Consider the following 15512-nt stretch of genomic DNA (forward strand, 5'->3'; position numbering starts at 1 on the left):
AGGTCAGGAGTTCAAGACCAGCCTGGCCAACATGGCAAAACCCCATCTCTACTAAAAATACAAAATTAGCCAGGCATGGTGGCATATGCCTGTAATCCCAGCTACTTGGAACGCTGAGGCAGGAGAATCGCTTGAACCTGGGAGGTGAAGGTTGCAGTGAGCTGAGATCATGCCATTGCACAGCAGCCTGGGCAAGAAGAGCAAAACTCTGTCTCAAAAATAAATAAATAAATACATATATACATATATACATACATACATACATACAAGAACTAGCCTACCTGTGATCCCAGCTACTCGGGAGGCTAAGGAAGGAGAATTGCTTGAACCTGGGAGGCAGATGTCTCTGAGCCGAGATTGTGCCGCTGCATTCCAGCCTGGGTGACAGAGCAAGACTCCATCTCTTTTTTTTTCCCATCCAAAAAAATAAATAAATAAATTAAAATATGAGACCTGAGCCCAGATCTGGCGCTGGATCACAAGCTTTTAATCACAAAGTGGTTGAATTGCCTTTTTTTTTTTTTTCCCTTTTTTTGAGACAGAGTCTCACTCTGTCACCCAGGCTGGGGTGCAGTGGCGTGATCTGGGCTCACTGCAACCTCCGCCTCCTGGTTCAAGCGATTCTCGTTCCTCAGCCTCCTCAATAGCTGGGATTACAGGCACACGCCACCATGCCTGGCTAATTTTTGTAATTTTAGTAGAGATGGGTTGGCCAGGCTGGTCTTGAACTCCTGACCTCAAATGATCTGCCCTCCTTGGCTTCTAAGGTGCTGGGATTACAGGCATGAGCCACTATGCCCGGCCTGAATTGCCTTTTACTTTGCACATGAATATTTTCTAACTTACCTATCAAGTGAAACTCAAGAGGAGAATACATGTATGCACAAAGGATTTTGCAGTTCCCTTCCCCATGGCTGACAGCCAAGGTATCTTTCCTTATTATGGGGCTCTGGATACAGGATGGACTGTACTCAAGCCAGAGCTACCTGTCCTTCTCGTTTCCTCAGGTCTGTAACATTGTGGCTGGGCAACGCTGTATTAAAAAGCTGACCGACAACCAGACTTCGACCATGATAAAGGCCACAGCTAGATCCGCTCCAGACAGACAGGAGGAGATCAGTCGCCTGGTCAGTGGGCCTACTCATTTGCTCAGTCATTGGGGCCATTGGTAGCATAAATGTTTTAATGCCCCAGCAGGACCTTCCTTCAGGAGAACCCAAGTCTAGATTTGTTGCCTAGGACTCTATACGGCTGCTCTTCTTTCTTATCGTATAGCTGCTTTGCTTTCTATCTCTTTTTCTCTCCTGTATTACTTTGCTGTGTTATCCTGTCACTTCCCTCATCTTCCACTTTCCCTCTCTTTTTAGGACTATTCTGTACCAACCCCAGCTTCTCCTTAGGGTTCTCTCCTTGATACCCAGAGGGTGAGCATGGGTGAGCAGTATTGCCAAGCTCTTGCTCTCCTGAGATTGCTCTCTTTTGTCCTGCAGATGAAGAATGCCAGCTACAACTTAGATCCCTACATCCAGGAATTTGGGATCAAAGTGAAGGATGACATGACGGAGGTGACAGGGCGAGTGCTGCCGGCGCCCATCTTGCAGTACGGCGGCCGGGTGAGCAGGGTCAGGGCCAGACAACATCTCAGGGTATATGGGGGTGGTTGGTTTGTATAGCCAGGGGCTTTTGCTCCCCTACCCACCTGACTCTACTGAGGCTCACCTGGGCGCCCCCTCTGCCTATCCGCAGAACCGGGCCATTGCCACACCCAATCAGGGTGTCTGGGACATGCGGGGGAAACAGTTCTACAATGGGATTGAGATCAAAGTCTGGGCCATCGCCTGCTTCGCACCCCAAAAACAGTGTCGAGAAGAGGTGCTCAAGTAAGGAGGGTTCGGTGTAGGGGTGGAAGGGTGGGAAAGACCCTGGAGCTGCCTACCTTCCTGTAGTCCCCAGGGGCCGATACTGATCAGTAATGTGTTCTGTCTTAACTCTGCCTGCATTGTGCTTTCTGGCTCAAACTTCTACCAGTTCCTTTTCTATCGATCTGTGGTCAGGGGAAGTTAATAAGGAGCCATATCTATGTCAAAGATGATGATTTTAGGGCATGAATCTCCTAAGAGAGGCCTGAATTATTTTATTGTTATAATTATCATTGGTAATAAATAGTAGTAGTGATGACTGTAATGTTTACACCAAAATTGTACTTAAGTACCTAATTTTTATTCTCTCATTTCATCTTTACAGTGAGTAGGTGGTGATATGTCCATTTTCAGGAGACTGAGGCTCAAAAGAGGTTAAGTAACTTGTCCAAAGTTTGCACATCATCAGGAAAGTGTCAGAGTTGGAAGCAAATCAGATCTGAGCTTCAAAACTTGTGTTCCTAATTGGAAACAAAATAGAGCAGCTTGTTTATCTGGTTGTCAGGGCCTCTGTGCCACCGTAGCTGGGAGTAGATGGCACCAATGAAGAAAGTGTTTAAGCCAAATGATCTAAAGAAACCAGGCAGTAATGGCTTGAGAAGTCAACAACCCCTCCCCTGGAGTCTTTTTTTTTTTTTTTTTTTTTTTTGAGATAGAGTCTCGCTCTGTAGCCCAGGCTGGATTGTAGTGGCGTGATCTCGGCTCACTGCAAGCTCCATCTCCCGGGTTTACGCCATTCTCCTGCCTCAGCCTCCCGAGTAGCTGGGACCACAGGCGCCCGCCACCACGCCTGGCTAATTTTTTGTATTTTTAGTAGAGATGAAGTTTCAGTGTGTTAGCCAGGATTGTCTCGATCTCCTGGCCTTGTGATCCGCCTGCTTCGGCCTCCCAAAGTGCTGGGATTACAGGCATGAGCCACCACACCCGGCCCTTTTTTTGTTTGTTTGTTTGTTTGTTTTATTGAGATAGGTTTAAAATGCCACAAAACTCACAGTTAGTTGTTTCCTACATATAGCATACAGTTAGTTGGTTATTGCCATGTTTTGAAGTGGTTGCTTCTCATAGTCTCTGGATCTGGAGTGGGATCAGCACACTGTAGGGATGAGGAAGAGCTGATGGAGCCGACCGTTTTGGCTAGACAAGGGTAGTGGGGAAGTATGCTGTGATGAATTCAGCTGACCTTGGAGTCATGAGAATTCGTTCTTAGCTGGGGTGCAGTGGTGCGTGCCTGTAATCCTGGCTACTCAGAAGGCTGAGGCAGGAGGATCACTTCAGCCCAGGAGTTTGCTGGGCAATATAGATTCTATAAGTTCCAGGTCAGGCACGGTGGCTCCTTTCTGTAAACCCAGCAGTTTGGGAGGCTGAGGTGGGCAGATCACGAAGTCAGTAGTTTGAGACCAGCCTGGCCAATATGGTGAAACTCCATCTCTACTAAAAATACAAAAATTAACCAGGCGTAGTGGCATGTGCCTGTAGTCCCAGCTACTCAGGAGGCTGAGGCAGGAAAATTGCTTGAACCCAGGAGGTGGAGGTTGCAGTGAGCTAAGGTTGTGCCACTGCACTCCAACCTGGTGACAGAGCGAGACTCAGTCTCAAAAAAAAAAAAAAAAAAAGTTCTAACAGCTCCTGATGGATCTGGGGACTATGGGACCTGCCCTTGTTCTTCTTCCCTTACCGCTCACGGCTGCACAAACAACCATCATAATTGTGGTTCCTTGCAAATGGGTTCTTGTCTCCTTTCCTGAGTTATTTTTTTTTTTTTTTTGAAACGGAGTCTTGCCCTGTAGCCCAGGTACAGTGGCACGATCTCGGCTCACTGCAAGCTCCGTCTCCTGGGTTCACGCCAGACTCCTGCCTCAGCCTCCTGAGCAGCTGGGACCACAGGCACCCGCCGCCATACCCAGCCAATTTTTTGTATTTTTAGTAGAGACGGGGTTTCACCGTGTTAGCCAAGATGGTCTTGATCTCCTGACCTCGTGATCTGCCCACCTCGGCCTCCCAGCGTTCTGGGATTACAGGTGTGAGCCACTGCGCCTGGCCTTTTTCTGAGTTCTTTAGCCCCTATTTAAGCCAGCCTGCTTGGCAGTATTGGAAAGGCTCCCAGCTTTTTGCCTTTGTGCCATAGTCTCTTCATAGTAGTTCTATTCTCTGTGTGCTCTTGTGTTTCTCCCATGTCCTTCCCTTGTCCATTTCTTTTGGGATAATCTATTGTTTTGGCCATTTTGGGGTATGGGCACCAATAAACCCAGAACCTCAAACTTGGAAGAGTTTATCAGACATTCCCTTCCCCCAGTGACACCTAGTTGTAAGGGGTAAGAATGTGGCTTTTTCATGTGGGTCATTAGTAGCCAGTTAAATCTGTGGTTCTGACTGGGCTAACGGTAAAGATTTCCAAGTCATCTATGGCAGTGGCTGAGATTGTCCAGTGAGAATGTACATAGTAAGTGGAGATTGAAGATACAACTTAGAGGAACTGGAAAATAAACAGAGCAAAGTCCCTAAGTGTGTATGGGGTGATGGGATCCAGAGCACTGAGAAAGGGCATCCTTTCCACTGAGAAAGTGGGAGAAGACATGAGGGTGCTATGGGGTTCGACAAACTAGTAGTTGGGGGATGATGGATGATAGAGTTCTAGATGCAACCCTCAATTTTTTTCTGGCTAAAGAGGCCCTATTACTTTAGCTATATCACCTTTAAGATGGGATTTTAGGACCTTCCTCATGTTAAACATCTCACAATAGTTTGTGGCCCCCAGCACTGGACACAGTATTCCAAGTGTAGTCTGGTAGTAGAGAGAAGATTGGAAATACGTCTTTCCTTGAAGTTGAGACCCACTATTCATGAAATCTGATAACATACTGGCTTTTTAATAGCTACATTGCAGTTGTATACAGGGCAGAGAAATGGAAAACATACTATTAATGGTCAAAGCCCTAGCTGTTATTTACGTGAAACAGTGGTTAGGTAATGTTTTTTTATTCTAACATTCATTTTGAAAAAAATTTTTTAAGATAAATATAGAGAATAACATGTATCCATCCAGTTTTGTCATATTTATCCTTTTTTAAATGTAAATATTACAGGTAAATTTGATGTTCCTTCATGTCCTCCATCCTAGTCCCATTCCTCCCTTCTTTTTTTTTTGACAGAGTCTCGCTCTTGCCCAGGCTGGAGTGCAGTGGCACAATCTTGGCTCACTACAGCCTCTGCCTCCTGTTTCATGCAATTCTCCTGCTTCAACCTCCTGAGTAGCTGGGATTACAGGCACTCACCACCATGCCCAGCTAGGTTTTTTTGTGTTTTTGGTAGAGACAGGGTTTCATCAGGTTGGCCAGGCTGGTCTCGAAGTCCTGACCTCAAGTAATCTGCCTACCCTGGCCTCCCAAAGTGCTGAGATTACAGGTGTGAGCCACTGTGCCGGCCCCATTCCTCCCTTCTGATGAAGCCACTGTTATGAATTATTGTAACTATCCTATTCAATTTATATACCTATATATAAATGATTTTAAATTTTGCATAATAGTATTTACCATATTTATTTTTCTTGTGTGTTTTTACTAAATATGTGAAAAAATACTTTCTCACAAAACTATCACATTGCTATTTATATGCTATATAATAATCTCTCTTAAACAACTGCTTCCATGGTCGTCTTGTACGTTGTTTTTAAATTTAAATGGAAGATTATCACAAATTAAATTTCCTGCTGCTTATTTCAGTTTTTGAGTATCTTTATGTAGCTTGATTTTTTTACTCTACTGCATGTGTGTCCTCTCTTCCAACTTTGTCTTCCTTTCCAGGGTAAAGCCCTAAAGCCAAAGGAAGGAAGCTTAATAATTGGCTCTTAGGTTTCAAAGAACCAGTTGGGAAGGAGGGAACTCATTTTTACTGAGCATCTCCTGTGCTCCCGTCACTGTTGGAACCTCTGCTTTGAGCAGAAAGGCCTTACACATGGGCATCTGCCTATTTCTTTGGACATGTAATGGAGCACAGGAATCAGCTGCTTGAGTGGGGCAAGGTGGGAACCCTGAGAATTCCCATAGGTCCCTTTTCTGGGCTTCCTCATCTCCTTGCTTGTACCATCGAACACTTAGCAAGTACTCTCTTACCTTACTCAACTATAAATGTATTTTTTACATTAGCTATTATTGTGTATCATTCATGTTAGAATCTCAGTGTTAGCTGGGTGCAGTGGCTCATGCCTGTAATTCCAGCACTTTGGGAGGCTGAGGTGGGAGGATCACTTGAGTCCAGGAACTTGAGACCAGCCTGGGCAACATAGTGAGATCCCATCTCTACTAAAAAGAAAAAAAGTTAGCCAGGCATGGTGGCATGCCTCTAGTCCTATCTACTCAGGAGGCTGAGATGGGATGATTGTTTTAGCCTGGCAGCTCGAGGCTTGAGTGAGCCCAGATTGTGCTACTGTACTCCATCCTGGATGACAGAGCACCCTGTCTCAAGAAAAAAAACCAAAAAACCAATCTCTCAGTGCCTCTTACAGTGCTAAACACCTAAGATGGATGGATTTTTGTCAGAAGAATTCAAGTGAGACTCACTGCCTCCTTTGTGACCATGCATGTGTACAGGAACTTCACAGACCAGCTGCGGAAGATTTCCAAGGATGCGGGGATGCCTATCCAGGGTCAGCCTTGTTTCTGCAAATATGCCCAGGGGGCAGACAGCGTGGAGCCTATGTTCCGGCATCTCAAGAACACCTACTCAGGGCTGCAGCTCATTATTGTCATCCTGCCAGGGAAGACGCCAGTGTATGGTACAGTTCTCTTGGGACAGTGATAATGGTGATAGGACTTTTCTCAGCGTAGCTCCCTGGGGTCTCCTGGGAAGGACTCAGTCTAGAGTCTTGGCTTTGACCAGAGCTGTTACTTAATGTCAGTGCTCCTCTTATAGGAGAAATAGCATGCCTGAGCCGTTGAGTGATTCCAGATCCTAATTATCTGCACACACTCCTTCCCAACAACATTTACTGGGGTCCTTTGTGTGCTGGTCCTTATGCCAGGCTAAGCTGGGCCAGGTACAGAGATGGGTTGGTCTAGATTCCTATCCTTAGGAGTGCGTTGTTTATCTGGACATTGTGCAGCACAACCAAGCAGAATAGGTGGTCCTGTTAGTATCGTGTTGCCTGGTAATTACTTGGACTTTTTGAGAGACTTGCTATCTCTCCTCTTTTCCTCTCATTTTTTAGAATAAGAATGACTATATAAATTTCTGTCACAGCACTTTTCTTTTATGCCATTTTCCGTCTCCATCTCTCCTGCTTCGAAGGAGTAAGAGTTCCTCTTACCTTGTTCAACTCCTCTGTGTTCTCTTTCCCAACCCATCCTGCTACCTTTGGGACTTCATACCTTTCAACCCTCAAATATATTCAGATCCGCCATCCTAATGCACATTACCACAAATTTGCCATCTCTTTTAGCTTTTGTCTTCCTGTTTCCTTCATTAAACTTTTTGAGGCCTGGTACAGTGGTTCACACCTGTAATTGTAGCACTTTGGAATGCCAAGGTGAGAGGATCGCTTGTGCCCAGGAATTCGAGGCCACTCTGGGCAACAAAGCAAGACCTCATCTCTACGAAACAATAAAGTTAGCCAGTCATGTTGTGCACCTGTGGCCCCAGCTACTTGGGAGTCTGAGGCTAGAGGATTTCTTGAACCCAAGAGGTTGAGGCTGCAGTGAGCCGCAATTGTGCCACTGTACTTCAGCTTGGGTAACGTAGTGATGAGACCTTGTCTCAAAACAAAACAAAAAAAACCTTTTTGAATGAGTTCTCTGTATTCTCTGTGTCTCTTTCAGCCATCTTGCCTTCTGTCTACCTTTCTCCTAAATCTCTGCACAGGCTTGCCAATGACTTTTCTCAGTTGTCCTCTTGACTTCTGGATATTTTCTTCTATCTCTCCTTATTTATTTTTGTCATTACTAGGAATCCTTGGTGTTCTACAGGTTCCTGTTGTCTGCCTTCTCATTCTGCCTTTACATTTTATTAAAATTCCCATTCATTTCAGTTGCTTCAATCATCACCTATTATTATATGTGATTAAAATCTTGATTCAACCCTTGAACCCTCTGCAACTTCTGTCTGTCCCTTTGGCCTCTCTGCCTTTCTTCTTCAAGAGGTTATTGATCACCTATTATGTATGGAACACTGTGCAAGATCTGGATATATTGATGAATAAAACAGATATAGTGTCTGCTCTTAGAAAATGTTTTATTGGACCATCTCTTCAGTAGTTTGTCCTCTCTATAAACCTTGTCTTTCCTACTTCTGTATTTGACATCACAGTTGCTTCTAAGTACCTTCATTCAAACTTTGGAGACAGTCTGTCCTTTTGCTTCACCTTCATTGTTCTTCTTCACATTTTTCTCAAGATAATACGCCCTGCTCTTGATCCACACTTCTCAACTGAGTTCTAACCTTCCTTTTTTTCTTTTTTTTGAGACAGAGTCTTGCTCTGTTGCCCAGGCTGGAGTGCAGTGGTGCCATCTCAGCTCACCACAACCTCCGCCTCCCGGGTTCAAGTGATTCTTGTGCCTCAGCCTCGAAAGTAGCTGGGATTACAGGTGCGCACTACCACTCCTGGCTAATTTTTGTATTTTTAGTACAGATGGGGTTTCACCATGTTGGCCAGGCTGGTCTCGAACTCCTGACCTCAAGTGATCTGCCCGCCTCGGCCTCCCAAAGTGCTGGGATAACAGGCATGAGCCACCATGCCCTGCCTCAAGACTTTCTTGAATGGGTTCCAAGTAAGACTTTTTGTGACTCTACTATCAAAAATACCTTCATTGGTTACTATTAATTACTGCATAAAGGGTTTTAATGGACCTGATCTTAGTTAAATGTTTTCAGCTTTATCTTGCACTGTTCGCTTGCCACTCATACTGGAATGATTGCTGGTTCTGGAATTGTTGAAGAGAGCTGAATTTGAATTTAATCCTGGCTATACCAGTCAACTGGCTTGGACACATTACCTAACCGTTCTGAGCATCATGAATTAATTATATAAAAAGCAGAATCTAGCACAGTGCCTGGCATGTAGCTGACACTCTGAGTGCTCGTTTCTTGTCTGTGGTTTTCAATCTCTGGTTTTGTTCACGTCATTTGCCTTTACTTGGAATATCTGTATCCTCTTCTTCTTGTCCCTCACCTTGCCCTTAAAATTCTCTCCATCCTTTAATACCCGGTTTAAATACTACTTATTTTTTATTCTTGACATTTCACCTGGAGAGTGAACTTGTCTCTTTCTGGATTCCTCTAGTGTATCAGACCACTGATCAGTTACTGCCTTACTTGATACTTTGTTGTGGAGTGGATCCCATTCTGCTCTGAAATCTTTCCTCTCTGTATACACACCTAAGGGAGTGCCTTTCACTGATATGATACTTAGTAATTAACTTATGGAGAGAAGTTGTTTGATCTTCAGTCCTTGTCTTTCTTGGGCCCTTGTATGGATGATAAGGATGCTTTTTAGGAGAACTTCCTTGAGAAAGTATTCATGTTTCTGATTTCCCTCCATTAAAGGGAAAATCCAGTGTTTTGGCTTGGGAATGGTACAGCATGCTTGGGAAAGGCAGTACTTACTCAGAATTTTCCCTTTTCTGGGCTCAATTATGTTACACTTCTCTCTAGCCTCAGATATTTTATTGGGACCTCGAGTTTCTTTCATTTACATGCAGTTCCTTGATTATATCACCTGGACAATCTGACTGGTACTCTTTTTCTGCTGGCTTAGTTCCTAGGCAGTGGAGTCATTTGCCTAGGAACTAAGCCAGCAGAAAAGAGCAGCCGTCAGACTCTTCTAAAGACCCTTCACCATCCCTCCTGGGAAGCTGGGTAAAATGGCATCCTCCTTGTGATGGTCAAAACAAGGTCCCATTGGCATTTGGTTGCGCTGAGAGTGTAGAAGGACAGTGTCACATTTGCCCTGTTCTGATCAGGTAGTATACCTATCCTGTCTTTAGTATATTTAATTGCTTCCTCTCCACTAAACTGATATTTTTTTTTAATGTAAACTTTTTATTAAATTGTATATATAGAAATCTTACATGTTCAGCTTAGTGATATTTCATAAAGTGTCACAACAGCGTAACCAGCACCCAGTTCAGCAGCAGAACCTTACCACAGCCCCAGTCACTACAACCTCCTACCAGTGGTAACCACTATTCTGGCTTCTAATACCATAGGTTAGTTTTGCCTATATTTAAACTTTATATAAATAGAATCATATAGTATATACTTTTTTTGTGTCTGACTTCTTTCATGCAACATAAAGTTGTGGTTTGTTATAGTTTTTCCATCATATGAATATAACACAATTTCCATCTATTTATCTGTTCTGTTAATGTACATATTTGAATTGTTTCCAGTTTTTGACTATTGAAAATAATGCTTCAGGCTGGGTGCAGTGACTCATGCCTGTAATCCTAGCACTTTGGGAGGCCGAGGCAAGTGAATCACCTGAGGTGAGGAGTTTGATACAAGTCTGGCTAACATGGTGAAGCCCCGTCTCTACTAAAAATACAAAACATGAACTGGGTGTGGTGGCAGGTGCCTGTAATCCCAGCTACTCGGGAGGCTGATGCAGGAGAATTGCTTGAACTCGGGAGGTGGAGATTGCAGTGAGCTGAGATTATGCCACTGCACTCCAGCCTGGGCAACAGAGGAAGACTCTGTCTCAAAAAAATAATAATGATAATAATAGTAATGCTTCAGTGAACACTCTTCTATGTGTCCTTTGAACATATATAACCATTTTTTCTTGAGAGTGTATCCAGGAGTGGATTTTAAGTATATCAATTTATCCTTTCACCAGCAGTGTATAAGAGTTCTAGATAATGCCGGGCGCGGTGGCTCACGCCTGTAATCCCAGCACTTTGGGAGGCCAAGGCGGGCAGATCACGAAGTCAGGAGATCGAGACCAGCCTGGCTAACACGGTGAAACCCCATCTCTACTAAAAATGCAAAAAAATTAGCTGGGTGTGGCAGCGGGCGCCTGTAGTCCCAGATACTTGGGAGGCTGAGGCAGGAGAATGGTGTGAACCCGGGAGGTGGAGCTTGCAGTGAACCGAGATCGCGCCACTACACTCCAGCCTGGGCGACTGAGCGAGACTCCATCTCAAAAAAAAAGAGTTCTAGATAGTTTATATCCTTACCAAACTTGGAATCCATCTCAAAAAAAAAAAAAGAACAGGAATCCCGGGGTCATGAAGATACTATTTTTAAGTGTTTTTTTTTTAATGATTAAAAAAAAATCATTCATGTTTAGAATTAATCTATCTCTAAATGGAGCAAAAACTGTTGCTTTTCTTTTCCATAGCAGTGGTGCAGAGCTTAGACTCTTAGCTTCCTACCCACACTTGGATTCAGCAAATGTACCCAGGGTAAAAGCAACTGCTGAAGATAGCTCACCTCTGAGATTTTTTTTTTCTCCCTCTCTGGAATTTTACCCCCTCTAGTTCTTGTTTTCTCAGCATTCTCTGCTGCCTTTAAAAAGATGATTTTTATATTTTATCTGGCTTTTCTGAGTGCTATCTGTAGAACTGGCTTGCCACTATTCCATCTCTCTTGGAAGTAGATATGATCTTTTTAAACATGCTCAAATCTCTTCCATTGAAAGCATACCAAATTGTTGGTCAGTCCTACATTTTCTTCCTAATACCTTAGATCACCACAACAATTTTTGCCTCTGTACACTAATTTTTTTTTTTTAACCTTAATATCACTAATTCCAGAGGATATTTCTGGTCCTGATTTTACCTCATCTCTTAGACGCATTTCACTTTGTTGACCACTTGCTCCTTCTTGAAACACTCTCTTCCCTTGGCAGTCGTGATACAACATTATCTTGGTCTCCCTTCTAACTTTCTGGATTTTTTGTCCTTTGCTGACTCATCTTCTTGTTCTGCCAATACTGGGAGTTCCTCAAGATTCAGATCTAGATTGTCTTCTCTTTTTACTATGTTATCTTCCTTAGTGATCTCAAGATCATGCCTTCAACTACTCTCTGTACCTAATTATCACACAAATTTGCATCTCCATTTCAGACTACTCTTTTGAGCATTGAACCACGAGACCCATTCGCTTAGTTGATATCCTTACTGAGATGACCAAAAAACTACTTCAGACTCAAAATGTGTCACAAATAATTTATGGCCTATTTTTATTTTATTTTATTTTATTTCATTTATTTTTCCAAGACGGAATCTTACTCTGTCACCTAGGCTGGAGTGCAGTGGTGTGATCTTGTCTCACTGCAACCTCTGCCTCCCAAGTTCAAGCGAATCTCCTGCCTCAGTCTCCCAAGTAGCTGGGACTACAGGCGCGTGCCACCACACCCAGCTATTTTTTTGTATTTTTAGTAGAGATGGGGTTTCACTGTATTAGCCAGGATGGTCTCGATCTCCTGACCTCGTGATCCACCTGCCTCGTCCTCCCAAAGTGCTGGGATTACAGGCATGAGCCACTGCGCCCGGCCCTCACCCGTCTTGTTAATCTAAGCTACCCTTATATCCTCTAATAGGTCAGTCTAGTCACCACATTCTTTCTCTTACAACATGCTCCCCTTGCTCTTCTTTTTAGCTGCTATGGTCTTTCTGTTTCTCAGACACATCTTGCTATCTTCTAGCAGGGTGCATTTTTGCATGTTGTTCCCTCTGCCTAGAATGCTCTCTCTCAAACTCCCTCTCCTCTAAGTCCTTTGCTGTCCTCAGATTTCATTTCAATCATTACCTACTCAAGAATCCTTTCCTGACTAGGTTTTTATTTCTTATTTTATGCTGTCATTGTTCCATGAAGTTTTCTGTCGTGTCATTTATCGGTGTTGTAATTTTCACAGTTTTTAAAATTAGTCCCTATTTAGTAAGCACTATGAGAGCAGGGACCTTACGTGTTTCCTGTCATCACTGTGTTCGCTAGCACCTCATACACTGCCTGGCATCTAGTAGGCATTCAGTAAATGTTTGTTGAATGCACTAATCATTTCTCTCCCCGCCCGTAGCTGAGGTGAAACGTGTTGGAGATACACTCTTGGGAATGGCTACACAGTGTGTGCAGGTGAAGAATGTGGTCAAGACCTCACCTCAGACTCTGTCCAACCTCTGCCTCAAGATCAATGTCAAACTTGGTGGCATTAACAACATCCTAGTCCCACACCAGCGGTATGAACTCTGTTGTCCACTTGCCCTTTTCAAGGTACCATGCTGGGAATTGATGAAGAGATAGGACCCTGGCCAGGCAGAGTGAATCAGACACAAGGGGGAGAAGAGCAGAGTGGGTATTGGATGGTGCCAGCTAGAGAAGACCCAACGCCTCACCATTTTGTTTTCTCTTCCTTGCTCAGCTCTGCCGTTTTTCAACAGCCAGTGATATTCCTGGGAGCAGATGTTACACACCCCCCAGCAGGGGATGGGAAAAAACCTTCTATCACAGCAGTGAGTGATATTCTCCAGCTGCCTCATAAAGTTCTCCTCTTCACTCTGAGTCCTCAAAACTGCCCATGATTTCCTTCCCTCAGCTCTGGCTCTTGACCCTTCATAAGATCTCCATTTAGCTCGCTATTCCCAATTCCCATTCCCTTGATAGGTCATAAAGGTAGCTCTGTATGGTGTCTTTTTTCAGGGAGAGTAGTGAGAGTGTAGCCAGAGACTTGACTCATTCTGCATCACTCTTGCTCTGCATTTGAATGTCTCTCTCCCCATGCCTGCTTTTGGCATGTAGGAGAGGGACTGTATCTTCTCTGAAATCCCTTTAAAGGGAGTTACTTAGTTGATGGGACTATCCTTTCCTCTGCCCATCCTCACTGTGTAATAGATTAGATGTTTTTCCTATCTCTCTCCTGACTTTTCTGCTCTTTGTCTCCTAGGGGCTTCCAAATTGCTAGGGATCAGACTTTCTTTCCCACTTGTATTTCCTAAACCCTCACATTTCTGTAGGCACACTGGTCTTAACCTCAGTAAGTGCAGGGAAACCCTATAATACGCTTATCCCTGTTTTTCTTGTGGCCATCCCTCCTAGGCTTTGGCCACTGTCTCCTTTCTAAATGGCGTTTCTTCCGTCAACCACAAGAACACTGTTACTATGGTCATGATTCCTGGGTAGATTAGCATTTGAATGGGAAAAAGGATAAACTTGGGACTGGAAGAGGCCATTGTTTGATCTAGTAGTACTAAACCTTCACACGCTCCTCTGCAAAGGGTAGAGAAATCAGTTTATCAAGTACCTACTGTGGGCTAGGCCCTGTGTAAGGTGCTTAATGTGGACTGCAGTAGCACTGCAAGCAGGTGTTCTTATCAACATCTGAGAAGAGGAAAAAAGATCAGAGAGATTGAGTAACTTCTGCTTGTGTGATAGAATAGAGATTGAAACCAGGGCTCTTTGAATCCCAAGCCCTACTCATTCAGTTGCAGTTTTCTTGCTAAGAAGCCTTTCCACAAACCCATAGCCTGACAGTGAGGGTGAAGGTTCTAGGAGCTAATCCTTTTTCTCTGACTGTCAGGTGGTAGGCAGTATGGATGCCCACCCCAGCCGATACTGTGCTACAGTGCGGGTACAGCGACCACGCCAAGAGATCATTGAAGACTTGTCCTACATGGTGCGTGAGCTCCTCATCCAGTTCTACAAGTCCACCCGCTTCAAGCCTACCCGCATCATCTTCTACCGAGATGGGGTCCCTGAAGGCCAGCTACCCCAGGTAGGGCCCACAGTAGGTGGAGAAAACCTTCACATCATGGCTGGAAAGCTAGGTGCTACTACCTTTTCTAAGCTATTGGCACTGGGAGGTGTGTCACTTCTTCGGGAACTTTGCTAAATGGGGTAGACTTGGGGGCAAGGATGGCAACTGAGGGATGGAGTATACAAGCATCTGTAGATTTTTCTTCTCATAATAGAAGACTCTCAGTGCCTATTTAAGTAGTTGGTTCCTGTTGGAGACTGATTGTTTAGACCAGTGATTCTCAAATGCTAGCTTACATTAAGATCACCTGGAGGGCTTGTTAAAACAGTTTTAAGGGCTCTACCCTTAGAGTTTCTGATTCAATGAGTCTTGGATGAGGGCCAAGAATTTACAATACTGACAAGTTCTTAGGCGATGCTGATAGTCTGGAGATTGCATTTGAGGACTAATGCTGTTTTGACCTTCCTTCATAATACTCCTCCTATTCATTCTCACTGCCAGTCTTCATTTTTTTTTTTTTAACTTCTATCCTGAACTGGTATCCTTGACTACTGTTTAATAGTATTATAACTACTGTTCCAGTGAACTTCTTGTGTGCCATGAACTGTGCTAAGCACTTCACGTTTTGTGTGTGTGTGTGTGTGTGTGTTTTTTCCTAAATCTGAGAGGAAACATGTTTTATTTAATGCTTTACAATAGTCCTATGGAATAATAGTGTATTTACATTTAACAGATGAGAAAACAGGCTTGGAAATGTTACATGATTCTTTAATGTCATCAAAGCTAATTAGGAGTGGAACTGGGATTCATACACATTGGTCTGATTCCATAGTTTATGCTCTTAACTGTTAGGCCCAGTTTCTTTTTTTCTTTTTTTTTTTTTTTTTTGGCGGGGACAGAGTCTCACTCTT

General features: G+C 43.8%; 1 protein-coding gene across 2 annotated transcripts in view; it reads left to right on the forward strand.

The window, feature by feature from the left end:
- The window catches only part of AGO1 (argonaute RISC catalytic component 1), a 65234-nt gene that overhangs the window by 41765 nt on the left and 7957 nt on the right, over positions 1-15512 (forward strand). For both annotated transcript variants that reach the window (XM_011988988.1, XM_011988987.1), the window contains exons 9-15: positions 1008-1127; positions 1491-1613; positions 1747-1880; positions 6506-6690; positions 12928-13087; positions 13270-13360; positions 14425-14619. In XM_011988988.1, coding sequence (XP_011844378.1) covers positions 1008-1127; positions 1491-1613; positions 1747-1880; positions 6506-6690; positions 12928-13087; positions 13270-13360; positions 14425-14619 — 1008 coding nt within the window. The remainder of the gene's footprint in view (positions 1-1007; positions 1128-1490; positions 1614-1746; positions 1881-6505; positions 6691-12927; positions 13088-13269; positions 13361-14424; positions 14620-15512) is intronic.

The sequence above is a fragment of the Mandrillus leucophaeus genome, unplaced genomic scaffold (assembly GCF_000951045.1).
Source record: "Mandrillus leucophaeus isolate KB7577 unplaced genomic scaffold, Mleu.le_1.0 Scaffold343, whole genome shotgun sequence".
In the NCBI taxonomy this organism is placed as follows: Eukaryota; Metazoa; Chordata; class Mammalia; order Primates; family Cercopithecidae; genus Mandrillus; species Mandrillus leucophaeus.